We start from the raw sequence: 27,859 nt of genomic DNA, 5'->3' as shown, positions 1-27,859 counted from the left end.
AACAGACTGTCATCTCCACGACTGTAGAGTTGTCACTAAAATGGAACATTCTCTTAAATAACGTAAAACGGTCACGGGACATAACTTCCCCAAAACTGCAGTGCTCAGAAGTAGGTCTCTGGACCAATAATTCCTTATTTTCAACTTTCTTACCACGGGCCATGAGAAAGCAGAAACTAATGAAGCGATACATTGCCTCAAAACCAGTACCTTCGCAGTTGTGCAGTCGAGTATGGATTGATTCCGATATATTTCCCATGGTGAAAGCGCAAAATCAGTTTGTTTCAAGTGCTATAAACTTCATCAGATTTTGTGATTGAAATAGCATGAAATAAGATAGAACGCATGAATCAGGCGCTAGTTCGCAATTATGTCGTAGAGATGACTCATCAAAAGCATGCACTGCTGGACTGAAATCACGCTTCTGCCAATCAAATTTGTCACTAAGGCATGGCCTTTTACGGATCGATTCGTCTTCAGGTTCAGTATCTCAAGAAGAACTATACTGGTGAGCTGTATTAGGTGAAGTACGTGAACACGTATTGCTACGAGATTCTTATGAAGAACCATCACCATCTATACAGTCATTGAAGATGCCACACTAACTGTCACTATCACTCCTTGTGCGTTTCTCCAGTCTCTCTTCGTCAGTGCAACCACGACAAAGCGTCATTTGTTAGTGGAACACGTATTATGTTCGAGTATAATGACTTCTCTGGAGACTAGCAATCTACTCTGTAGGAATCAGAATGGATTTCGAAAAAGACGATTGTGTGAAACCCAGCTCGCGCTATTCGTCCATGAGAGTCAGAGGGCCATAGACGCGGGTTCCCAGGTTGATGCCGTGTTTCTTGACTTCCGCAAGGCTTTCGATACAGTTCCCCACAGTCGTTTAATGAACAAAGTAAGAGCATATGGACTATCAGACTAATTGCGTGATTGGATTGAAGAGTTCCTAGACAACAGATCGCAGCATGTCATTCTCAATGGAGAGAAGTCTTCCGAAGTAAGAGTGATTTCAGTTGTGCCACAGGGAGTGTCGTAGGACCGTTGCTATTCACAATATACATAAATTACCTTATGGATGACATCGGAAGTTCACTGAGGCTTTTTGCGGATGATACTGTGGTATATCGAGAGGTTGTAACAATGGAAAATTGTACTGAAATGCAGGGAATGGCAATTTAATCTCAATGCAGACAAGTGTAATGTGCTGCGAATACATAGAAAGATAGATCCCTTATCATTTAGCTACAGTATAGCACGTCAGCAACTGGAAGCAGTTAATTCCATAAATTATCTGGCAGTACGCATTAGGAGTGATTTAAAGCGGAATGATCATATATAGTTGATCGTCGGTAAAGCAGATGCCAGACTGAGATTCAGTGGAAGAGTCCTAAGGAAATGCAGTCCGAAAACAAAGGAAGTAGGTTACAGTACACTTGTTCGCCCACTGCTTGAATACTGCTCAGCGGTGTGGGGTCCGTGCCAAATAGGGTTGATAGAAAAGATAGAGAGGATCCAACGGAGAGCAGCACGCTTCGTTACAGGATCATTTAGTAATCGCTAAAGTATTGCGGAGATGATAGACGAACTCCAGCGGAAGACTCTGCAGGAGAGACGCTCAGTAGCTCGGTACGGGCTTTTGTTGAAGTTTCGAGAAGTTTCGTATATTGCTCCCTCCTACGTATATCTCGCGAAGAGACCACGAGGATAAAATCAGCGAAATTAGAGCCCGCACAGAGGCATACCGACAGTCCTTCTTTCCTCGAACAGTACGAGACTGGAATAGAAGGGAGAACCGATGGAGATACTCACGGTACTCACGGAACTCAAAAGCGACAGCACTCTAAAAATCCTTATGAATAGGTAGGAAGCTAAACGACACCACAAAAGCAAAATGCAGATGATCACAGGACCCAGCTAGCATGAACGGGGAACGGCAACAGTGGAATCCGGCGAAAATACAGATGAGCGGCTATAGACTCCCGCAGGACCAGAGGTAGCGGAACCGGCTGATGGCATTAGGATTCAGGTATCTGCAAGGCCGCGACGGTGGAGGCCGTCTGCAGCGGCCGTGGGAAATACCACTGCAGCGGCTGACGTCCGCAGCCAAAGAGGGAAGATGGAACGCGGTGGGATTTGTCTGCAGAGCTCAAAGGGTTAAAAGACTACAGCAAGTTTTCTGTACTTGTATTATCACAAATAAAACGTATTGCCTTAGTAGTATGGCTCTTGAAACAAAAATTTTCTTATTGGTGTGATATTTAGTACGTTATTATTATTTTTTTCTATTTTATAATTTGTCTCATTATTTTTTGAAGAGATGAGGTAAGTAGTGATGTCAAAATCTTCCGCTACATTCCGCTACTTTATCATCCTTGTAATCTTTCGTTTGGATGAGTGTTGGGCCCTCTATGAGCGTACTTGTATTGTAAATAGGCTGTTTAGGTTCTCATAGGTATTTTTATTGGTAACGCCACATAGCGCTCTGTATGAAAATCACTGGCTGTGCTGTGTGCAGTCTGTGGCTGGTTAGCATTGTTGTATCAGCTATTGTACTGTTGGGCAGTTGGTTGTTAACAGCGCGTAGCGTCGCGCAGTTGGAGGTGAGCCACCAGCAGTGGTGGATGTGGGGAGAGAAATGGCGGAGTTTTGAGAGCGGATGATCTGGACGTGTGTCCATCAGAGACAGTAAATTTGTGAGACTAGATGCCATGAAGTGATATACATATATTATGACTTTTGAACACTATTACGGTAAATACATTGTTTGTTCTCTATTAAAATCTTTCATTTGCTAACTATGCCTATCAGTAGTTAGTGCCTTCAGTAGTTAGAATCTTTAATTTAGCTTGCAGTATTGGCGCTCGCTGTATTGCAGGATTTTTGTGAGGTAAGAATGCACGAAAGGTATAGGTTATTGTTAGTCAGGGCCAGTCTTTTGTAGGGATTACTGAAAGTCAGATTGCGTTGCGCTAAAAATATTGTGTGTCACTTTAATGAATGTCTGAGTACGTTCAGTTTTGCTCAGCTGTTTGAAAAGCAAATAATGTAAGAGGTTTATCAGCACAGTCATTCATAAATTTTTCTAAGGGGAAGTTTTGGTATCACCTGCTAAAATAACCATTTCGTAGAGCCGTCCAGTGTCTTTGGCAAATCATTTGTGTTGGTCTCGGGAAAGAACGAGCTAAGTAACGAGCCTTGCGGGACTGCGGGTTCAGGGTGTAAGTCACCTTTCCTTGGATGACGTTTCAGTGCGCGCTACGGCGGAGGAGGTGGAGGAGTTCCAGGCAGAGATTGCGATGCTGAAGCACGCGGGCCGGCACCCCAACGTGGTGGAGATGGTGGGCTGCTGCACGCTGCGGCCGCCGCTCTGCATCCTGATGGAGTTCGTGCCGTGCGGCGACCTGCTGCACTACCTGCGCCGCCTGCGCGTCGAGTACGAGCGCCGCACGGGCGCGCCCCTGCCCTTCTCCAGCACCCGCGCCCGGCCCGCGCCCGCCCCCGCTCCGGCGGCCGCCCTCGCCGCCTCCGCGGCCGCCTCCGCCGTGCCCCCCGCCGCCCCAACCGCTGGCACCGGCGGCAGCCACGAGCCGCGCTACATCGACCTGTTGCTGTCCTCGTGAGTACAGTCACCTGCTGGCCACACCGGTAACGGTTGTTTCCATCCGCTCTTCTCCACTCTGTAAACTCTTCAGCAGTTTTATTCTTCTTCTTTCAACCCATTACTGGCCATTGTCTCTTTTTTGGGACGCATATATTTTACTTGTTTCTACGAAAGCAATGGAGCTTTTAGTCTTTATTGTTGCACCTGTATGTTCAACTAACTGCTATAATGCCTGTAAATGTAACATAAATAACCTTTTTCTAACAAGAGGAGGCCGCCAATTGTGAAATTCGGATTCGATTCATACTGCGCATAGTAAAAGCTCATGGCCAGAGGTGTAATGTGGCACAACACCAAGATGCACTTCTCAGGCGTTGTCGAGAAAATCGACAGTTAAAAGAAACCGTTGCGGTGAAATACTCTCTAAGATTAATAATTTTCTACAACGCCGTGGCGCAGCGGTAAGCGCTCGGGTTCGTAATCCGAAGGTCTCGCTATGATGTAACTTTTTTTTATTATTTGTTTTTTGTAATTCAAATGTACACACACACACACACACACACACACACACACACACACACACATTACAAAGTTGTATTTCACAAATGTTATTCATTGTCTTCATAATGTTTACCACCTGTAGTTAACGGAAGACGTAGAAATCGTATTTCGAAACGAATACGTATAGTGTAAGTCAAACGTTGGAATTAGAATAGAGACCCTATGAACACAAATTGGCTGTGGCAAGTACGAAATACAAACTCCGTTACTCGCTCATTACACTTGAAGGACAGATGTTGAATGGGCCGAAACGAGCCGCCGCATAACAGCGTAGTTGCCTGCTAACTTCGAAAGAAGGTAGATGCGGTCCCTTTCGCAACTTACAACATCGTCGAAAATAGTGCGTACGTGAGAGCTTTGGGACACCCTGTTAAACAAACGGAAACATGGAGGCGGTATAATTGGAGAGCGATCCAGGCCCTTCACATGAAAGTGCTGTGATCGAAGAAGATTCTATACACAGTGAAGTGGCGAAACAACAATGTGTGTGTGTGTGTGTGTGTGTGTGTACATTTGAATTACATAAAACAAATAATAAAAAAAGTTACATTGTGCGAGATTCGATCCGGCGATCTTCGGATTACGATCCCGAGCGCTTACCGCTGCACCACGGCGTTGTAAAAAATTATTAATCGTAGGAAGTGCATCTTGGTGCTTTGCCACATTACACCTCTGGCTATCAGCTTTTATTATGCGCAGTATGAATCGAATCTGAATTTCACAATTGGCGGCCTCTCCTTCTAAGTACTTCACGTCAGGAAAATTATAAACTTGCTGATTTTTTGTTCTCGCACTTGGCAGCACTATATGTGTGCTGGTAGTTCCTGGAGGACAATGAGCTGTGATTTAGTTGTCTGGGAGTGTCTGTCATGAACATATGGATGTCCGTGTAATTTACGTATAGTTCTGATTTTTTCAAGGAAGTGCAATATCGATATTTTTTATGCGTCCCAATAATGGGACAATGGCATGTTACACTATCATTTATTTCGATGTGCCCATAAGGGTGGCGTAGACCTACTGGACAAGCAGATATCACTTTATAGGACGAGGATAAGGTCAATGAATGGTGGTGGCCATTATTCACACAGATGATTGATACCTGCGTAGTAAACACATGGCCTGCATGCCAAATTACTAACTCTAATGAGAAGCTCTCACATTTGGATGTCCGACGGAGAATAGTGATGTTTTACCTATCAAAGAAAACAGGATCAGTAGCAAAACGCAGAGAATCACAAGGAAGCAAATTGATGGGAGGACGGGTGAGCACTGATCTACGACTAGATCTTGGAAGTCATTTCATTGTGCCAACTAAAACACAGAAGAGACGCGCTTACTGCAAGAAAAAAAAAAAACAAAAGTATGTGATAAGTGCAATGTTGGTGTACACGATTAGTGTTTTGCTTCATTTCATACTGAATAGACATTCAATAATATTACAACATTCTTTATTTATTGTTTGTGTTGCTTCTTACAATATTATGCCTGGAGAATAAGGTTGTGAATTTGTATAGCGCAGTCGGCCAATGTCCCAAAAATGAGACGGTCTGTAGTTTTTGTCCTAATAAACTGAAAATATTCAAAACAATTTTTTATTCAATTAATCACTCGGTGTAACGTATTTATGTATAAAAGTTTGTAAAAAATGATCCGATAGAGTTTTGGCCAATAATGGGTTAAGACTGAATCTTCTCAATCCAAATATTAGGTGATCGTTTCTCTCCTCATATTTGGTATCCACTCCACTATACTCTACTCGTCATAAGATTAAACCTGATGTAAACAAACACAAACCCCATGATTGATCAGAAGTCGTATCAGAAGTACACTGGTTTTGTTACGTTCTTGGAAGTGGGTCCTACTTACGTATCAGATATATTATAGATACTCTAATGTATTAACAGCTGTCATAGACTTAGAGAAAGCGTTTGACAATGTTGACTGGAATACTCTGTTTCAAATTCTGAAGGTGTCAGGGGTAAAATACAGGGAACGAAAGGCTATTTACTATTTTTCACACAAACCAGATGGCAGTTACAAGAGTCGAGGGACATGAAAGGGAAGCAGTGGTAGGGAAGGGAATGAGACAGCGTTGTAGCCTCTCCCCGATGTTATTCAATCTTTATATTGAGCAAGCAGTGAAAGAAACGAAAGAAAAATTCGGAGTGGGTATTAAAATCCATGGAGAAGAAATAAAAACTTTGAGGTTCGCCGATGACATTGTAATTCTGTCAGAGACAGCAAAAGACTTGGAAGAGCAGTTGAACGGAATGGATAGTGTCTTGAAAGGAGGATATAAGATGAACATCAGCAGAAGCAAAACGAGGATAATGGAATGTAGTCGAATTAAGTCGGATGATGCTGAGGGAATTAGATTAGGAAATGAGACACCTAAAGTAGTAAAGGAGTTTTGCTCTTTGGGGAGCAAAGTAATTGATGTTGGCCGGAGTTGAGAGGATATAAAATGTAGACTGGCAATGGCAAGAAAAGCGTTTTTGAAGAAGAGAAATTTGTTTACATCGAATATAGATTTAACTGTCACGAAGTCATTTCTGAAAGTATTTGTATGGAGTGTAGCCATGTATGGAAGTGAAACGTGGACGATAAATAGTTTGGACAAGAAGAGAATAGAAGCTTTCGAAATGTGGTGCTACAGAAGAATGTTGAAGATTAGATGGGTAGATCACATAACTAATAAGGAGGTATTGAATAGCATTGGAGAGAAGGGACGTTTGTGGCACAACTTGACTAGAAGAAGGGATCGGTTGGTACACCAATTTAGTTTTGGAGTGCAGCGTGGAGGGTAAAAATCGTAGAGGGAGACCAAGAGATGAATACACTAAGCAGATTCAAAAGGATGTAGGTTGCAGTAGGTACTGGGAATTGAAGAAGCTTGCACAGGATAGAGTAGCATGGAGAGTTGCATCAAACCAGTCTCAGGACTGAAGACCACAACAACAACAACAACAACAACAACAACAACAACTGTCAATGTTTCTCTCAATCAAGCCTTAGCTACTTAGTTGTTATTTCAAAGATCGTGTTCAGTAACAGTCACTGTACTGTTGTGTTCTGATTGTCGAGCTGTTAATTCGCAATATGAAAATGACTGAGGCTGCTTCCTGTTCCGTAGTGATACATGCGTGTGGGTCACGGTTAAAAAGTGCCGAGAAATGGGTCGTTCTTAATATTTTTCACAAATTTAACGCAAACAGATCGGTTTTGAAGCTTTCCTAGGACTGTATTTAATACTGATGTGATATTTATATCCATCGGATGATAGAAGAAGCGTAGCTAGGACACAGTACCATTCGTGTATCGGTGGTTCAGGTCTCGCCGTAGTTATCTTTTTTTGTCGTTGAATTCAAAATGCCTACATCTCGTAATTTAAAAAATTCATTAGATTTTTTTTATGAATAATGTTGTTCGTCTTGTTTCTAATTGCATACTGCATGCAAATTTCGTACTTAAGTTTCAAATATAAATTCTTAACTATCGAGGTCTGTAAAACATTGTTAATAAAGGCACCTTAACTGAAAAACCAAGTACTCTTTGTCTGGACTATGACCCTTGTTTCGCACCACAGATTTAGTCTGACGCGCTCACTATGCAAACGCTACATCCTTACATTAGCTACTGTACCATTACGTTATGAAAGCAACATTACCGATCTGGAGCCAAGTTAAGGGATTTGTCCCGAGAAACAACTAGACTGTTAGGCTGCCAGACATCTGGAACTAAAGCACGCAGCTTTTCCAAGTGTCACTGCCGAGCGTTGGCGGGATATAGAACGGTAATTAATAAGAGAAGAGGAGAAAACGGGGCGCCTGGTTGGCTTCGTGGAGTCTGTTGTTGATCGACTTGTTATCAACGTAGCAGGTTGTTGTTGTTGTCTTCAGTCCTGAGACTGGTTTGATGCAGCTCTCCATGCTACTCTATCCTGTGCAAGCTTCTTCATCTCCCAGTACCTACTTCAACCTACATCCTTCTGAATCTGCTTAGTGTATTCAACTCTTGGTCTGCCTCTACGTAGCACGTAACAGTTCCAAAACTGAAATATGTTTCTTGGATTCGGATAAGGAAGGAGCTAAGAGATTACCAGACGACTGATTGTAATTAATACCTTCTGTGGCTTCAGTATTCAACAGTATGGTGAAATCCCTGCAGTATGCTGTGTTTAAGCCAGAAATTTTCGTCACTCTTGTTTTTAATTAAAATGATATGTAATGTGAGAACGAGAGCATTTTATGTTTTCCGTCTCGTTACACAAGAAGCGTACGGCAGTGCTGGAATTTTGCCGAATATTATTTCATTCTCTTTAAAAATTAAATTACATTGGAAGCTGTATTATTTCTTTGCCCGTATTTTTTTACGACTCAACTGCAACTGCTTACATCATTGCAGGTTAGTTGGACCACCTGGCTGCACAGTGCTCTCCGAGTTTAATGTGCCGGTAAAGTTGTTGTCCCGCGTTATCGCTCTGTCTACGGGCGTGTAACACACTGTAAAACGTATCCTTATGATCGTCCTTGATTGTACTAGACACAGCTCGGCATCCGCTCCACGTGAAACGAAATCCAATGAGATTGAAGCATACGCAGAAGAATACATGGCGTGATGTTTACATCAGGTTTATTCCTATGATGAACAAAGTATAGTCTGGGTGTTTGATTATTGTAGATACAGCTGAAAGGCGCGAATTAGATGACAATGAAACAAGCAAATAATCTTGATAGGGAGCTGGAAACCTGCGTTTCCCGTAGCAACATCTGCGCAAGTGGAGTCATACCAGCGCTGTTGTGGTGAAAGAATGTGTATGTGACAGACGCATTAATATTCAACCGCAGCCTTTTCAGTGGTTGCTCGGGAATACGCAGCACGAGTCTTCGACAAGTGGTACATCGCCTTGTCACTGCCACGGCCTCTCAAGTCTCCCATCTTGAACATGTTAGACATTTTTGTGTAGAGATATTTACCTTCTTTGTTGTAGTATGTTTCTGTTGACGGTGTCTATGAACTCAGTGAACCCATTGTGGATTGTTGCCAACGCATTTCGAACATATGCGGGCATTCATGAGGACGCATGCTGAAGCCTGCCTTCACAAGAATGGTGACCGTGTCGAACAAATGTAATCTGCTTCTCTTAAAGTCATATCTGCAGTTTCGGTATCGAGGGACTCTGTTACAATGTGTTCATGTATTCAGACGTAACACTTTGACCATTGGTGTCGGACGTATATTTATCACGATTATTTAAGTGTTTCATTATCCTCAACTCGCTCCTTTTCTTTGTAGTTTGAATAGTCCAACACCCTGTATATACTGGGAGTCTTTCTTCATATATCCTTCGACACGTCCATGTAGTTGCAGTTGTTTCTCATGAATAAAATAAAAATCAGCATCTTTTAACACTAAATCAGTATTTTATTACTTCATTTCTATTTGATGATGTTCTGATGAAACAGCAAATGTGACAAAAAATCTCTGGCTCTTCTTTAATAATCTCTCTGTTAATCTTTCTTCAATTTTATGACAATATAGCAGAGCTATAAAGGAAAACATGAAATACGAGTACGTATTAATTTTGAGAAAGAACTCGACTAAACTTAAAATTAATTATCTTATTACTTGCAGTGTAGTCATACAATAACGCCATAGTACAACTGTAGTAATCAGGTCCTTAAAAGCAATAACAGAAGTACATAATATATAGAGCTATCATTTTAAAACAGAAAATTGATCAACAATTTTCACTTCAAATTCGTAAAAATGTAACAAACGATGTTTTTACTGTAATTGTTTACTGTTTACTGTTTCAAATTTCAATTAAATGTAAAATTCAATTACAGACGTTTGCAAGGCGAAAGTGAAAATTAACATAGAAATAATTTTTGTCAATATTCTAATCACATTATTCAAAAATACAATTTATTTTCACATTCTTTAATGGACATAAACGTAAATTTCATGTAGTATTCAACATTTTTAAAGTAATTTACTGTTGTTTTACTCGTATCATGCTAAGAATACGATAAACTTTTATTCGCTAATCATATATTTGGTTCTTGGCTTTGCATATGCTGAGATACTGATGATCTTTTCAGTGATTCTTTGATTATGATTAGATAGTCTGTTTTGATCCAACTTACATCTCCTTTCGAGGATAGTGAAAATGTGATGTTAATATGCAATCACCATTTTCATACGTGTGGTGGCTGTACATTCAGGCTTGTCTGAAAGAACAGACACTACACGTATCAAAAAATGTTTTGCTTCATCCCAGTACCCAGACCGTTTGAAGAGAGTCGTTGACTGTGGGTATTGCATCACAGATACAGCCCCTTTGACTGTTCCGAGATGTCACAAAATCCGCCCAAAGATGTAAACAACGATGCATCAGCACCGCCAATTAGACGGTGGGGGTCCGACAGTTGATTAGTTCCAGAATTCCTCCAGGAAGGAGGTACACAGGTTGTCTTCTGTAGTTCAACCATGCCTGGACTGTCAATACCGTGGTTCTATAGCGTCCTCATTGTTACTTTGTGCCAGGAAGGGCTCTCAACAAGGGAAGTGTGCAGTCGTCTTGGAATGAACCAAAACGATGTTGTTCGGACATGGAGGAGATACAGAGGAACTCACGATGACATGCCTCACTCAGGCCGTGCAAGGGCTACTACTGCAGTGGATGACCGCTCCTACGGATTAAGGCTTGGAGGAAACCTGACAGCAACGCCACCATGTTGAATAATGCTTGTCTTGCAGCCACAGGACGTCCTGTTACGACTAAAACTGTGAGCAATAAGCTGCGTTATGCGCAACTTCACTCCAGACGTCCATGGCGAGGTCCATCTTGGCAACCACGGCACCATGCAGCGCGGTACAGGTGGGCCCAACAACTTACAGAATGGACCACAAAGGATTGGCATCACCTTCTCTTCACCGATGAGTGTCGCATATGGCTTCAACCACACAATCGTCGGAGACGTGTTTGGAAGCAATCCGGTCAGGCTGAACGCCGTAGACACACTCTCCAGTGAGTGCAGCAAGCTGCAGATTAACTGAAGTTTGGGAGGTCATAGTGTAACCATATCGGTAGGTTATTGGCGAGGCATTCGTCTTCATGGACGACAATTCGCGCACCCAACGTGCCTCATCTTGTGAATGACTTTCTTCATAATAACGACATTCTTCGACTACAGTGGCCTGCATATTCTCCAGACATGAACCCTATCAAACATGCCTGGGATAGATTGAAAAGGGCTGCTTATGGACGACGTGACCCACCAATCACTGTGGGGGATCTACGCCTAATCGCCATTGAGGAGTATCTACAGGGTGTTTCAAAAATGACCGGTATATTTGAAACGGCAATAAAAACTAAACGAGCAGCGATAGAAATACACCGTTTGTTGCAATATGCTTGGGACAACAGAACATTTTCAGGCGGACAAACTTTCGAAATTACAGTACTTGCAATTTTCAACAACAGATGGCGCTGCAAGTGATGTGAAAGATATAGAAGACAACGCAGTCTGTGGGTGCGCCATTCTGTACGTCGTCTTTCTGCTGTAAGCGTGAGCTGTTCACAACGTGCAAGTGTGCTGTGGACAACATGGTTTATTCCTTAGAACAGAGGATTTTTCTGGTGTTGGAATTCCACCGCCTAGAACACAGTGTTGCTGTAACAAGATGTGCTGGAAAGGTAGGGCGACCGGGTACGGCAACCACAGAGGGCAACGCGCAGCTAGTGCAGCAGGTGATCCAACAGCGGCCTCGGGTTTCCGTTCGCCGTGTTGCAGCTGCGGTCCAACGTCCACGTATCGTCTCATGCGCCAGAGTTTACACCTCTATCCATACAAAATTCAAACGCGGCAACCCCTCAGCGCCGCTACCATTGCTGCACCAGAGACATTCGCTAACGATATAGTGAACAGGATTGATGATGACGATATGCATGCGGGCAGCATTTTGTTGACTGACGAAACTTATTTTTATGTTGACGGCTTCGTCAATAAACAGAACTGGCGCATATGGGGAACCGAAAAGCCCCATGTTGCAGTCCCATCGTCTCTGCATCCTCAAAAAGTACTGGTCTGGGCCGCCATTTCTTCCAAAGGAATCATTGGCCCATTTTTCAGCTCCGAAACGATTACTGCATCACGCTATCTGGACATTCTTAGTGAATTCGTGGCGGTACAAACTGCCTTAAACGACACTGCGAGCACCTCGTGGTTTATGCAAGATGGTGCCCGGCCACATCGCACGGCCGACGTCTTTAATTTCCTGAATGAATATTTCAATGATCGTGTGATTGCTTTGGGCTATCCGAAACATACAGGAGGCGGCGTGGATTGGCCTCCCTATTCGCCAGACATGAACCCCTGTGACTTCTTTCTGTGGGGACACTTGAAAGACCAGGTGTACCGCCAGAATCCAGAAACAATTGAACAGCTGAAGCAGTACATCTCATCTGCATGTGAAGCCATTCCGCCAGACACGTTGTCAAAGGCTTCGGGTAATTTCATTCAGAGACTACGCCATATTATTGCTACGCATGGTGTATATGTGGAAAATATCGTACTATAGAGTTTCCCAGACCGTAGCGCCATCTGTTGTTGACAATTGTAACTACTGTAATTTCGAAAGTTTGTCCGCCTGAAAATCTACTGTTGTCCCAAGCATATTGCAACAAACGGTGTATTTCTATCGCTGCTCGTTTAGTTTTTATTGCCGTTTCAAATATACCGGTCACTTTTGAAACACCTTGTATATAAACAATACCAGTGACATTTTTTTCCCTGAAGAATGAAGAAGCGTACATTTTCAGTTTACTTTGAGCAAAAAACACATTAATTTTGACTATTGATTTTCGCCGCTCCATGTTCTGTAGTTGTAGGTGTTCACCATACCACTGATATGAAATTTTTACTCGTCGCTGAAAATGGTTGTGATCAGGAATGTCCAATGCAACATTACCACACATAATTCTCCATTAGCACTTTCTCTGCATCACTATTGCGCTGTTTCATTGTGAATCTTCATGGTTGCAAGTGTAAACTTCGAAGTACTACTCTCCAAACTGTATTTTGTGCAATGCCAGTCTCGAAAGACTCACGTCGTGTTGGTTTTTGTGGGTCGCAGGCAAAGCTCTCCGTACCCCGTTCGAAATAATCATCAACAAACGGGTGACCTTATGATTTATCATGTCGTAGTGAACAATCTGTCTCAACAAAGATCTTGTGCCAAGAGTACCAGATGTAGAAGTATGAAACCGGAATTTGGCTGCAATAATTACACGTCTGTTGTTTGAAAGTGATAAACAATATGTTATTCAAAATAATCTCCATTGATATATATATACACTTCTCCGGCAGGCCATGAATGCCACGCCGACAAAATAGTTCTTCTTTGGAAGGGAACCAGTCAGACAGCCATTTTCGTACATTTTCATACAAAGCGTTGTTCAGCGAGAGCATGTCCCAGTGATGGAAATAGATAATAATCGGATGGAGCGAAGTATGAAGAATAAGCTGAACTCCTCGATCGTTTCCCTGACCCGCTGTGCTGTGTGTGTTAGGGCGTTATCATGGAGCAATATGGCTTTGTGTTACCTTTTTCCATATTCCGGCAGTTTTTCACCTAATGTTCAATTTAAATAAATCATTTGCTTTTGGTAGCGATCAGTGTTATGGTTTCAACAGGTTTTAGTAGCTTGTAATAAATGATACCCTTCTGATCGCACAAATCCCAGAGTATTGTCTTCTTTCCAAAGCGATTTGGTCTTGCTGTAGATGTCGATGTATGCCTGGATTCATCCATGATTTATGACACTTAGGATTCTCAAAATGTAACCATTTTTCGTAACCTGTCACTCTTGGATGGAGAAACGACTTTCTTTTATATCTGGCGAGTAACATTTCACAAGTGGTCTTTCGATTTTCTTGATGCCTTTCATTCAGTCCATGCGGAATCCATTTTCCCACTTTCTGCACCTTTACCGTAGCTTCCAACCGAAGAGAAACGGCTCTCTGCGTCACATTGAATTGTTCCACGAGTTCCTATTGAGTATGAGGATAATATTTATCAAATGTGTCCTGCAATTCGTTGTCCTGGAACTTTTTCCGTGGTTTACGGCGCTCGTCGTTTCTCACGTCAGAATCATCACTTTTCAATTTATTGAAAAACTCAAAACACTGTTTTCTCAAGATCATGTTCGCCGAAAGTTTCAACAAGCATTCGATGCGATTCTGCAGCAGTTTTCTTCAAATAATAACAGAAACCAATGCTGTCCGCAAATTGTGGTTCGTAGGCACATAACTCGACATGTTTACGGGTTTGAACCACCGATGTATCTAACTTGGGTTACTTTGTGTTGACAATCGTTGTCAGCTGTTACAGGAAGCAGGTTGTGCTGCAGACGCGATCTCATGGGTCCTACACAGACGGCTAGCACCATTAGGGAAATACTGGTTTCATGTTAAATTGGAGGTTTTTTTAGCGTATTTGATACGTAAATTACGTTGAACAATTGTTGCACAGTTCATTTCACAAAACCAGAACATACAGGGAGCACGCTTTTCACCAGTGACAGTATCCGTTTTCACTGCATACTACTCTGGAGCTCCTGGTTGTGCAATGAGCTACTGATGCAACTTGAGGTTGTTTGCAACAAAATGAGATATCTATCAATTCTGTTAGTTACCTTTCGGAGATGTCCGAGCACCAGGTGTGTCTAACGACTACGCCATCTGGGGCGCAGCGTTGTCGCAACTGCGATGACTACCTTGGCACGCCCCTTCGCGCAGGAGATCTTACGTATTTGAGCATCTGCTCTAAGTAAGGTGGCTCCATCATCCAGCTAGGCGTATCATTTATATGAATATGCCGGCCGGAGTGGCCGTGCGGTTCTGGGTACTACGGTCGTTGGTTCGAATCCGGCCTCGGCCATGGATGTGTGTGATGTCCTTAGGTTGGTTATGTTTAATTAGTTCTAAGTTCTAGGCGACTGATGACCTCCGAAGTTAAGTCGCATAGTGCTCAGAGCCATTTGAACCATTTAAATGAATATGTGTTGTCTGTCCTTTCATCTACATCTACATCATACTCCGTAAGCTTCCTAATGGGGTCTCTCATTCGGGAGGACGACGGTTCAATCCCGTCTCCGGCCATCCTGATTTAGGTTTTCCGTGATTTCCCTAAATCGTTTCAGGCAAATGCTGGGATGGTTCCTTTGAAAGGGAATGGCCGATTTCCTTCCCAATCCTTCCCTAACCCGAGCTTGCGCTCCGTCTCTAAAGACCTCGTTGTCGACGGGACGTTAAACACTAACCACCACCATCTAATGGGGTGTGGGGGAGAGTATTTTTGGTACCAGTATCTGATCCCTCCAACCTTGTTCCACTCGCGAATAGTGCGTGGGAAGAATGATTGTCGGTAATCCTCTGTAATGGCTCTAATTTCTCGAATTTTCTCCTCACGGTCAATAGGCGAGATGTATGTCTGACTCCTGAAAAGTGCTGTCCCGAAATTTCAGTAGTAAATCTCTCCGTGACGCACAACGCCCCTCTTCTAACGTCTGCCTATGGAGTTTGTTTAGCATATCCGTAACGCTCTCTCGCCAGCTAAACGATTCCATGACGAAACGCGCCGCTTTTCTTGGATCTTCTCTATCTCCTCCATTAGTTCTACCTGATAGGGATCCCAGATATATGAACAATACTCAAGAATCACGCGAACAAGCGCATTTTAAGCCACTAGGAATGTAATCCAGAAACGGCAGCGAAAGTAAGGAGTTGTTGCTAGTTTTTTTCGTTTTATATGATTTCGTTTCAAGTGAGCAGAAATTTGAAGAACTGGAGTTTATTGCAACGTGTAGTTCATAGAATAACATAAAATAATACCACATTCCTCTCCATCACAGTTTTGACTGTATGCCAAGAAACAATCCCATTTGTAGCTGGAACACTTTCAACATTTACCGTGTGGGAAAGTTATAGATTTACTGCCTTAGATGGTGATGAGTTTGTTAGTTTGTTTGCTAAATATTGTGTAGATCATTTGCACGATATTTATAAAAATGATATGGAAGTATTCAATGCACAACTCCAAGCTAGCGATACATGTTACTCATACAACAAATAATACACTTAAAATTAGTATTTTTTTATTTTTTGCGAAACATGATCCCAGCATTTAACTAAAAAATTTACGGGATAGAAGAAATTATCCAGAAAGTATCATTCGAAGCGCAATTACGAAAGATTTTTGTGAGTGCATACTGACCTCATTTCCACGCCATTGGCAGCTTTAGTAATGTGTAATAAAGATAATTTTCTCCTCTAGTGCTGTAGATGCGGACATCACTACAATTCTCAAATTGTGATGATATATTTATCACGAAATCCATTAACGAATATTCAAATTGCGAAATGACGGCTAAAATGCACAACTCCTTGAGGAAACTTCTAGAAGGTGGGTGGACACTGCACAATATTCTCACTGACCACTTTCGTCCAATCGATACTTCCTAAGTGATGGAATATCCCAGAATGGAATGTAATTAAATATTAATATGTGTAAAACAGGAAAACATTTATTTGTTTCTTTCCAATACAAGCAATTTTAAGAGCGCCAAACGTTGCTGATCTTCGTTGTTTGAGCTGCTGAGTAATTTGTTTCTTACTGAATACGTACGTACTTTGGAGCATTCTACCTTACAGGTACACTCTGATATATCAGTGACGTGTGGAGGCGACAGCCGCTGCCAGCTGGACTCTCACTGTGCTGTTGTGTTGCAGGGACTCGGAGAGCTCCTACGTGCAGCCCGACCCGCGCCTCAGCTTCTCTTCGAGCGGCCGGCCCTCCATCGCAGAGAGTGAGTACCCTGTCACCTGGCTCCTCCTGCGGCACCAGTGCTGATAAATCCTTGCGATACGTCTAACTGCTCTCTTGTTTCAGTTTTCCTCCATCTCTTTTATGAAGCGACTAATCTGTTTCCTCAAAGTGGATGACAGCTTGAGACCTCCCAAAATGCATCTCTCTAGACAAATGATATTAAAATGTTGACCATTACGGAGCAGCCAGTGGACGCAGCCGAGTCGGTCGCCCGACGCCCTGTGACCGCTGGCGGGCTCGAACTCGGCTCTACTCAGTACAGTACATCTTTGGACGGCGTTTTTGGTACATAGTTACAGTGACATGCGGCTTTGCGATGGACTATGGGCCAACGTGGCACGTAAATGCGAATTCGTCTTGGAACCTTTTCATTAGCGTAGCCTTGGACGGAGTTGTTTAGAGTTACATTCCTGCTTGCCGTATATAGAGTGAGTAAAGAAAGTGAAGCTCAGCGTTCTTGATCCTGACCGACCGCCCTGGCATTCTGTGCCAGTGCCATCGTCGGATGCAGTACGGTGGGACATGTCATCAGCACACAGCTCTCCCACTCGTTGTAAGGGTTTCTTGGCCTTGAAAGTACTGCTGATCGGAGGAGTAGCTCCTTGGTTGGCTTCAAGACGCTGAGTGCAGCCCGTACCTGTCCTATCACCAGCACAAAATCCTTGGTAGTACCGGCAGTCAGCTGCGTCGACCACTCAGATACGCAGACGGACGATTTCTTAGCGTACTGTGGAGTTTACAACTATATCTACATAGATGCTCCGCAAACCACCGCACGGTGCGTGGCGGAGGGTACTCTTACTACTTCTAGTCATTTCCTTCGCAAATGGAGCGAGGGAAAAACGATTGTCTACATGCCTCCGTATGAGCCCGATTTTTCCGTATCTTTATGGTCATTACACGCAATGTACGTTGGCGGCAGCAGAATCGTTTGGCAGTCAGCTTCAAATGTAGGATCTCTAAATTTTCTCAGTAGAGTTTCTCGAAAAGAACGTACCTTCCCTCCAGGTATTCCCATTCGATTTTCCGAAGATTCTCCGTAACACTTACGTCTTCTTCGAACTTACCGGTAACAAATCCACCAGCTTCGAAGTTTTTCTTGAATACGAAGTGGTACAGATCCAAAACACTCGAGCAGTACTCAAGAACAGGTCGCATCAGCGTCCTACATGCACTCTGGTCTACAGGTGAACAACACCTTCCAAAAAATTCCCCAAAAAATCGTTGTGGACCATTCGCCTGCTCACCACGATTTTGTCATGCTCGTTCCATTTTATATCTCTTTGCAACGTTACTCCCAGATAACAGTGGCTTGCCGCAATGGTAACACCGATTCCCGTCAGATCACGGAAGTTAACCGCTGCCGATGGGTGACCGTCCGGTCTGCCGAGCGGGGTGCACTCAATCCTTGTCAGGTAAACTTAAGAGTTACTTAACTGAGAAGTAGCGGCTCCGGTCTCGTAAACTGACACACGGCTGGGAGAGCTGTGTGCTGACCAAATGCCCATCCATATTCGCATCCCGTGACGCCTGTGGGCTGAGGGTGACACGGCAGCCGGTGAGTACCATTAGGTCTTCCAAGGCCTGTTCGGACGTAGTTTAGTTTAGTTACTCCCAGATATTCAAGCGACGTGACTGTGTCGAGCAGGACATTAGTAACACACTATCCGAACATTACAGGTTTGTACTTCCTACTCATCCACATTATCTCACACTTCTTCACATATAGAGCAAGCTGCCATTCATCACACCAGCTGAAATTTTGTCCGTCTTGTACCTTCCTACAGTCACTCGACTTCGACGCACACCACATTATCGTCAGCAAATAGCCGCAGATTGCAGCCCACCCGGTCCGCCACACCTTTTATGTAGGTAGAGAATGACAGTGGTTCTATCACACGTTCCTTGGGCACTCATGACAGTACCCTTATCTCTGATGAACACCTGTACTTCTTGACTGGGATGACACCGATGTGCAGGGAACCGGCCACGATTTTTTGTCCAAAGTTCTTTAGAAGCCAAGAAGGAGTACCACAGTCTCATGGTCTAATAGTAATAAATAAATATCAGCGACATTCAGTTACAACAGAAAAAGAGCTGAAATAAATAAGTGAAAAATAAATTTCAGATGTGCTACTTGAAGATTTCTGAAAGTTTTGGAAACTGTGAATGTTTGAAATGGGTGAAGAAGGTAGTGACATTCTGATAAAAACGAATATATCCGCCCGCCTTTTTAGTCAAAGATGCGCTGATTGCCGTGAACCTGCATCCTCAATTCTACTCTCACACTAAATAAACTGTACATTACCGCAAAAAAATGCAACACCATCAAAGACTGTGTTCAGTGGCTGCACAGCGTAGTATGTATGTAAATACTGCGGAGTGTGAGAGTCATCGGCGATCAAATGACACTCAAGAGGCGTTCTCTGTTTTGGCTCAGCAGTCAGCTAGCGTGTTTAGTTCATAGCTCTGCAGTATTCGAAACATTCATTGTAGGGTACAATCGTGCCTCGCCGACCAGTTCTTACTCCTGTTCCACAACCTCAGCCATTTGGCCCGAATCGTATTGTGAGCCTCTGGAAGCTGACGGGACGTTTCGACGACTGTTGTACACGTTGACCACGGCGTATCGTTGGTGTGTTGCTGTCGTCCTGCACCTACAGACCACGATGTGGGCGTCCGAACATGTGGAAAGCTTCCAACCGATTTTTCATACACAAACAGCAGTTGACCGGCGTTGCTTGGTGAAACGTTGTTGCTATGCCTCGTGTAAGGAGGAGAATCGCGTACCATCACGTTTCCGACTTTGATAAAGGTCGGATTGTAGCCTATCGCGATTGCGGTTTATCGTATCGCGACATTGCTGCTCACGTTCGTCGAGATCCAATGGCTGTTAGCAGAAAATGGAATCGATGGGCTCAGGAGGGTAATACGGAGCGCCGTGCTGGATCCCAATAGCCTCGTATCACTAGCAGTCGAGATGACAGCCATCTTATCTGCATGGCTGTAACGGATCGTGCAGCCACGTCTCGATCCCTGAGTCAAGAGATGGGGACGTTTCCAAGAAAACAACCATCTGCACGAACAGTTCGACGGCGTTTGCAGCAGCATGAACTATCAGCTCGTAGACCATGGCTGCGGTTACCCTTGACGCTGCATCACAGCCAGGAGCGCCTGCGATGGTGTACTCAACGACGAACCTGGCTGCACGAATGGCAAAACGTCATTCTGTTCGGATGAATCCAGGTTCTGTATACAGCATCATGATGGTAGCATCCGAGTTTGGCGACATCGCGGTGAACGCACGTTGGATGCGTGTATTCGTCATCGCCATACTGGCGTATCACCCGGCCTGATGGTATGGGGTGCATTTGGTTACACGTCTCGGTCACCTCTTGTTCGCATTGACGGCACTTTGAACAGTGGACGTTACATTTCGGATGTCTTACGACCAGTGGCTCTACCCTTCATTCGATCACTGCGAAGCCATACATTTCAGCAGGATAACGCATGACCACATCTTGCAGATCCTGTACGGTCGTTTCTGGATACAGAAAATGTTCGACTGCTGCCCTGGCCAGCACATTCTAAAGATCTCTCAGCAATTGAAAAGTCTGGTCAATGGTGGCCGAGCAACTGTCTCGTCACAATACGCCAGTCACTACTCTTGATGAACTGTTGTATCTTGTTGAAGCTGCATGGGCAGCTGTACCTGTACACGCCATCCAAGCTGTATTTGACTCAATGCCCAGGCGTATCAAGGCCGTTATTACGGCCAAATGTGTTTGTTCTGGGTACTGATTTCTCAGGATCTATGCTCCCAAATTTCATGAAAATGTAATCACATGTCAGTTCTAGTATAATATACTTGTCCAATAAATACCCGATTATCATCTGCATTTCTTCTTGGTGTAGCAATTTTAATGGCTAGTAGTGTATATCTGGCCTTCTGACATCATTGCACAAGCACACTTGTTATCGACAGCAGTTCAGATATGTTGAAACTGGATAGAGTGTACCACAACTAACAGCAAAGACTGACATGCGTGAAGGTGTACAAAAACAGAAACACTTCCGTGAACGTGGGTCGGCCTAAGTACACTATCTGAATCAATCTGTCTAGTCACCCCTATGTAAAGCGGAACTGGCCCTAGATGTCACAAGAGTATCAAAGAGAACGTGGACAATTGTTCTATCAGCAGAGAAGCATTAACAGCATAATGGTTCAGTGAAGTGTACTTAATGACTTCGAACGTGGACTGCTCATCGCATTTCACATGAGTAAATACATCTATTAGTGACTTTCACGACTTTCAACCTCTCTAAACCCTCCCAAGTCAACTGTTGATGGTGTTAGTGTAAAGTGGAAACGCGGAGGAACAGCCAAAGCTTAACCGAAAGCAGGCAAACATCTTCTACAAACTCACACTGGCCGTCGAGCATTGCGGAGGGTTTTGTGCGTAGGGTGTTGAAAATAATGGAGCACAGTGACAGAGCGACTCCTCATAAGCCACGGATTTCTGCAGTCAGAGCTGAGAGATGCTTAAGTAGTGTAAACAGCTACGCTGTTCAACAGTGGATGACTGAAAACGAGTGATACTTAAGATGATGCGGCACGCTCTACGTCTGGGTTTGGCGAACGTTTGCAGAACGTTACGCGCTCTCATGTGTAACACGAACAGTGAAGTACGGTGGAGGTGGTGTTACGGTATGCGGGTGTGTTTCGCGGTTACGGCGTTGTTCGTAAATTGTGCCTACGCCAAAGCCAAATGCGGGAGGATGTGAGCACTTTTTATAGTATTGTGTAGTGCGTGCAGCTGAAGAACAGTGCGGAACCGATGACTGACAGGGCAGCAAATGTGGGGCAATGGCTTGTGGTCAATAATACTCCTGAACTGGACAGGTCTGTCCAGAAGCCCGACAAGAACCCAGTGGAACACCTTTGGGATGAGTTAGAGACTGACTTTGCTCCAGACGTCAGCGTCCAAAATCACAATCCATTATCACTATCTTCTCTGGTTTCGGCTCCTGAGGAAGTGCTCAAGCCATGACAAAGGCGAAGGAAAGACACGCCGAATATTAATGTCAGGTACTAAGAATACTTTGGATCGGAAAACGTATTTGAAATGTGAACTCCTCGATTAAGTCCTTCTCTGACTGGGCTCAGTACATTAAACGCTACAATTAACTGTACACGCCTGTCTGTTCATACACCCCTCGTTTCCATGTGTCGGTGTAAAGCTGCACCTGAATCTGCAATGGGTAACTGAACTGAGGTGAGAAAACTCATGGGGTGGCGATATGCACATGGCTGCAGTACCGCGAACACATGATATAAATGGACAGTGCATCTGTGGAGCTGTCATTTATACTCATGTGATTAATATAAAAATATTTCCAACGTAATTATGGTCACACGACAGGAATTAATAGAATTTGAATGTCGAACGACGGACTTAGGTGCGTGGGACATTCCATTTTGGACATCGTTAGAGAATTCAGTATCCAGAAATCCACAGTGTCAAGAGTGCGCCGATAATACCAAATTTTAGGTGTTAACTCTCACTGTGGACATCATCATCATCAATATCATCATCATCATCACCAAGACCTCCTCGCCATGTTCGCGACAACGACTCCATTAGTCGTTTAGTTAGTATTATGGTGGAGTCGAACGTGGCCTGCAAAACCGAGTTTTGCTTTGAAGATCCGGTCGCACGAAGTGCAATACAGTTTCCCAGTGGAGTTATACGTATAGATGTAATTGGGCTTGGGCTTGGATTTGCGGAGCTTTCGTTTATCGTCCAGGTTCTTCAGGCGGATACGCTCGAATTTTTCCACACTCTTGTGTACAGTTGAGCGCCACTCTGATCGGTGCAATGCAAGCTCTTCCCAACGTTTGCTCGAAATGCCACAGACTGTCAGGTGGCGTTTGACGGTGTCTTTATATCGCAGATGTTGGCCACCTTGCCGCCGCTTTCCACACGAGAGCTTTGAGTAGAAAACGGCTTTGAGAAGTCTATCATGGACAACGCAGCAACCGACGGCCTTCACTTTATGTCCGAAACCAGCGGCGTTCAGGAAGAATAGACAGTGCTAACAGAAAAGCCACACTCCGTCAAATAACCCCAGAAATCACTGTGAGACGTGTGACTAACTTATCCGTTTGGACAATACTGCGAAATTTGGCGTAAATGGGCTAAGGCAGCAGATTACCGACGTGAGTGCCTTTGCTAATAGCTCGACATCGCCTGCAACCACTCTCCAGGGCTCATGACCATACTTGTTGGATATATTAATGGACTGAGATCCCCTCGATTGCGAAAAAACACCTAGTGTTTACCTAGGTTTCGGTGTAGATAACTACACCTTCTTCAAAACAATAAACTCAAAAGTGTCTATAAAGACCTTTGTCAATAATTAAAAGCTCAGCATAGCTATATATTTATAAAAGAAAAAGATGACACATAAAAGTACATGTGAACAAAGTCAAAAGAATAACTTAACTTAATGGTGTACACTCCACCTCACATCAGCATGTGTTCGATGGGCCGTGTCCCGTCGCAAACTGCGGCAACCAAACGGTAGCTCGCTTACCAGCTAGACACGCTATCTATGCACATGCGCAAGAAATAGGAAGTTACTTAATGCGCATGCGCATAAAAATACGAGAAAGCCCGTATATTCCCAAACGTGGATCAACGTATGCCAAAATTAAAATGGACATAACCCGAGACGAGCTAAATACAAGATAAAACCTAAAGATCAGCACACAGGGTTACTGTATCTCGGAAGAGTAACATACATGATTGCTGATTATGACCTTTTTTTTTTTTTTAGAATCTGTATGAAAAGTCAGTAGTTAGTCAAATGAGGGGGGTTGAGGGGACGTAGTCTAAAGACGTCGTGGAGATAAGAATATAGGGATAAAACGTGAGATGTTCACCTGGCTAAAACCACCTACATCGTAAAAAGAATAAAAAGATAAAAAGAAGATGAACAGCTTGGCCAACCGCGCTCGCCATATCATCAAAACTACGAGTGAAAAGAACGAAGTAACGGCGCAAAACCATCAAAAAAAAATTTATTTCTGAGTAGGAGTTGGTCATTGAGGATATTGTCTCTATCATGTTGCAGATGCTTAAAGATCTGCATTTCTTCTAAGATATCTAATTTTAAGCCCTTGAGCTCAGCATGAAGTAGCTCAATGTTAACTGGAGGGCTCGGCGCATGAGCCGCTTGCACAAGATGTTCCGCATAAGTAGAGCCCTTAGTACCGTCACCGCTTCGCGTAGGAATATGCTCTTTATATCTGAGACCCAGAGCTCGCCCTGTTTGCCCGATGTAAAATTTTGGACAATCCCCGCATGTAATTTTATATTCTCCTGATTTGGAAAGTTTATCGCTCTTACTCTGCAAGGAGTGAATTAAATTCCTATGTAGACTGTTGTTAGTAGAATAGGCGATTCTGAAATTATGGGCTCTGAGTAAACGCCCCAATTTGTAACTTATATTGCCTATGTAAGGGATAGATATTGTTGCCACCTGTTTGTCATCTACCGCATCCCCTAGGGTGGAAGACGTAATATTTTTTCCATTTACTTTCTTATTATACATCTGTCTTACCAACTGAGGTCTATAGCCATTATTTATAGCAATATTCTCAAGTGTGAAAAGTTCAGCTTCTACCGCATCTGGTGCATGAGGAATAGCTGTAACTCTATGAATACTAGAATAAAAAAAAGGCCATCTTATGGGCGTACGGATGGGCCGAGTCTGCAGGTATAATATCGTCGGAAAACTACATTAACAGTAGTTGACAACCACATTGAATTTAGTATTTTTCGGAAAAACACGTTTTCCGACAATATGAAATGCATCAACAAAATACTTTAAACTGTATACAGCCTAAGGGTAAGTACAAATAAAATGTAGATAATACTGAGTGAAAAAAATAATTGTCGCCCGGCTTAACATAAACATTGGCAAAGGGAACAAAATAGAATAAATGAATAAAGTGCGGTACCGTCACACCGAAACGACAGTCAATATCCAAATCGGATAAGAGGGGCATCCATGAAATACAATTTTTACCACTGAAAGCACCTTTATTACTGTCACCGACATATAGCGGGAACAGAAGTAACTTCCAGGACACAGGGTGCAGCTACTTGTACAACATCAGACACTGTAGATTATAAAAACATAACATATTTCAAAAACATCTCGGATACAATATATACTCAATAAGAAATAGTTCGTGGTGTGCGGTTTTTAACTGGCGATCCGCCACATAATAACCAGCAGTGCTAATTATTCTGCCACACTGCATGCAAAATAGCGTGCCCCAATATTAGTGAATGACGGAGAAAAATGGAAGCACGAAAAATACCAGATCTAGATTAACGGAGATGTTGCTGGGTCAGATAATAATATACCTTTGAGGGAGCAAAAGTAAAGTGTCTGGAGAACAGCATGGTTGGGAAATGAAAAGTGGAACACAAGAGATTTGCAGAAGAAACAACAACAAGCACGAAATGTTGTGATACGTGAGGCATCAAAATTGAGGGCACACGTCAGATCACCTAGGAGAATAATGACCTCGATGGAAAACGCTTACCGTTGGAAATGACAGTTTAGACGGTGACATTCTGCTGGATGGCGTTTCCGACACCGATATAATTCTCAGTTCTCGTGCCACATCAGAACAAAAGCTATTGTCTTGAACAAAATTGTCGTAATGTTTACTAAACGAGGTGCATTCAAGTTCTAAGGCCTCCGATTTTTTTTCTCCTGACTGGAGAGAGATAGAAACATGCGCATTGTTTTAAAATGAGGCCGCGTTCGTTGTCAATACCTCCCAGAGATGGCAGCACCGTACGGTAGATGGAAATTTGCCGCCAGCGGAGAGAATGAGAACTGTTTAAAATACTTAAAATGGCGACGTTTTCCTTACTTGAACAGCGTGCAATCATTCGTTTTCTGAATTTGCGTTGTGTGAAACCAATTGAAATTCATCGATAGTTGAAGGAGAGATGTGGTGATGGAGCTATGGATGTGTCGAAAGTGTGTTCGTGGGTACGACAGTTTAATGAAGACAGAACATCATGTGACAACAAACCGAAACAACCTTGGGCTCGCACAAGCCGGTCTGACGACATGATCGAGAAAGTGGAGAGAATTGTTTTGGGGGATCGCTGAATGACTGTTGAACAGATCGCCTCCAGAGTTGGCATTTCTGCGGGTTTTGTGCACGGAATCCTGCATGACGACCTGAAAATGCGAAAAGTGTCATCCAGGTGGGTGCCACGAATACTAACGGACGATCACATGGCTGCCCGTGTGACATGTTGCCAAGCAATGTTGACGCCCAACGACAGCATGAATGGGACTTTCTTTTCGTCGGTTGTGACAATGGATGGGACGTTGATGTCATTTTTCAATCCAGAAACAACACGCCAGTCAGCTCAATGGAAGCACACAGATTCACCGCCACCAAAAAAATTTCGGGTAACCGCCAGTGCTGAAAAAATGATGGTGTCCATGTTCTGGGACAGCGAGGGCGTAATTCTTACCCATTGCGTTCCAAAGGGCACTACGGTAACAGGCGCGTCCTACGAAAATGTTTTGAAGAACAAATTCCTTCCTGCACTGCAACAAAAACGTCGGGGAAGGGCTGCGGGTATGCTGTTTCACCAAGGCAACGCACCCGCACATCGGACTAACGTTACGCAACAGTTTCTTCGTGATAACAACTTTGAAGTGATTCCTCATGCTCCCTACTCACCTGACCTGGCTCCTAGTGACTTTTTCCAACAATGAAAGACACTCTCCGTGGCCGCACATTCACCAGCCGTGCTGCTATTGCCTCAGCGATTTTCCAGTGGTCAAAACAGACTCATAAAGAAGCCTTCGCCGCTACCATGGAATCATGGCGTCAGCGTTGTGAAAAATGTCTACGTCTGCAGGGCGATTGCGTAGAGAAGTAACGCCAGTTTTATCGATTTCGGGTGGTAGTTAATTAGAAAAAAAATCGGAGGCGTTAGAACTTGAATGCACCTCGTATTATATGACCGTTCTTGGTCTTCACGCTTTGTCGTGACGTAATACTGCTGGAAATCGTGTCGATATCAACCGTGGCAGTAGCAACAGTTGGAACTTGAACGACTTGGTGAATCTGGTGGTAATAACACAAAACGTGAACCAGCTTCCACACAGGACCAAGCTTCTGATCGTGACAGCGGTTGTAATATTAGTGATACATGGTACCGGGCTCTCGACGGAAAAGGAGTACAGAGAAATTCAACGAATTGATTACTTTTACCTCAACATGCCTTCTGGGTCCCGAGGCACGTAAAAGTAATCACTCAAAAAGCGGATGCCACATTCTGCGATGTGAATGCCTTATGCAAGTACTCAAGAGTGTAAATTACGAGAATCGTGTACGTTATGAAGGAATTTGATGTAACTCAGAGGGACGAGAACGGACACGGAGAGGTATTTTGAAACGACAGAGCCAAAAGCAAACATCAAATTAGAGTTTCCACAAGTTACGGATGTTGAAAGAAACTTGGTTTGTAATCTCGTTTGAATTTCCGGGAAGAGCAGTGCAAGGATCCTTCTCATTTTGTTTGAACTGAATTAAGCTGGCTCAAGGAATGTGATTGCAATAAGTGGGGGTGGTATCAAAGAAATATCGCTCAGAATTACTGAAACTGCGTTGTAATGAGTATATTCTTGCAAATGATAATAGTGCTATATTGGAAATGGAATCCGCATCTTGTGCTATCT

The 27,859-nt window shown here is 43.5% G+C and overlaps 1 protein-coding gene across 1 annotated transcript in view; it reads left to right on the top strand.

The window, feature by feature from the left end:
• LOC126355309 (uncharacterized) overlaps window positions 1–27,859 on the top strand; it is an 852,583-nt gene that overhangs the window by 759,424 nt on the left and 65,300 nt on the right. The window contains exons 14-16 of the mRNA XM_050005601.1: window positions 3,259–3,461; window positions 3,552–3,625; window positions 16,972–17,048. Of these exons, the coding sequence (XP_049861558.1) occupies window positions 3,259–3,461; window positions 3,552–3,625; window positions 16,972–17,048 (354 nt within the window). The remainder of the gene's footprint in view (window positions 1–3,258; window positions 3,462–3,551; window positions 3,626–16,971; window positions 17,049–27,859) is intronic.

This window comes from Schistocerca gregaria, chromosome 3 (genome assembly GCF_023897955.1).
Source record: "Schistocerca gregaria isolate iqSchGreg1 chromosome 3, iqSchGreg1.2, whole genome shotgun sequence".
Taxonomy (NCBI): domain Eukaryota; kingdom Metazoa; phylum Arthropoda; class Insecta; order Orthoptera; family Acrididae; genus Schistocerca; species Schistocerca gregaria.
This window is presented reverse-complemented; position numbering and strand designations above follow the sequence as displayed.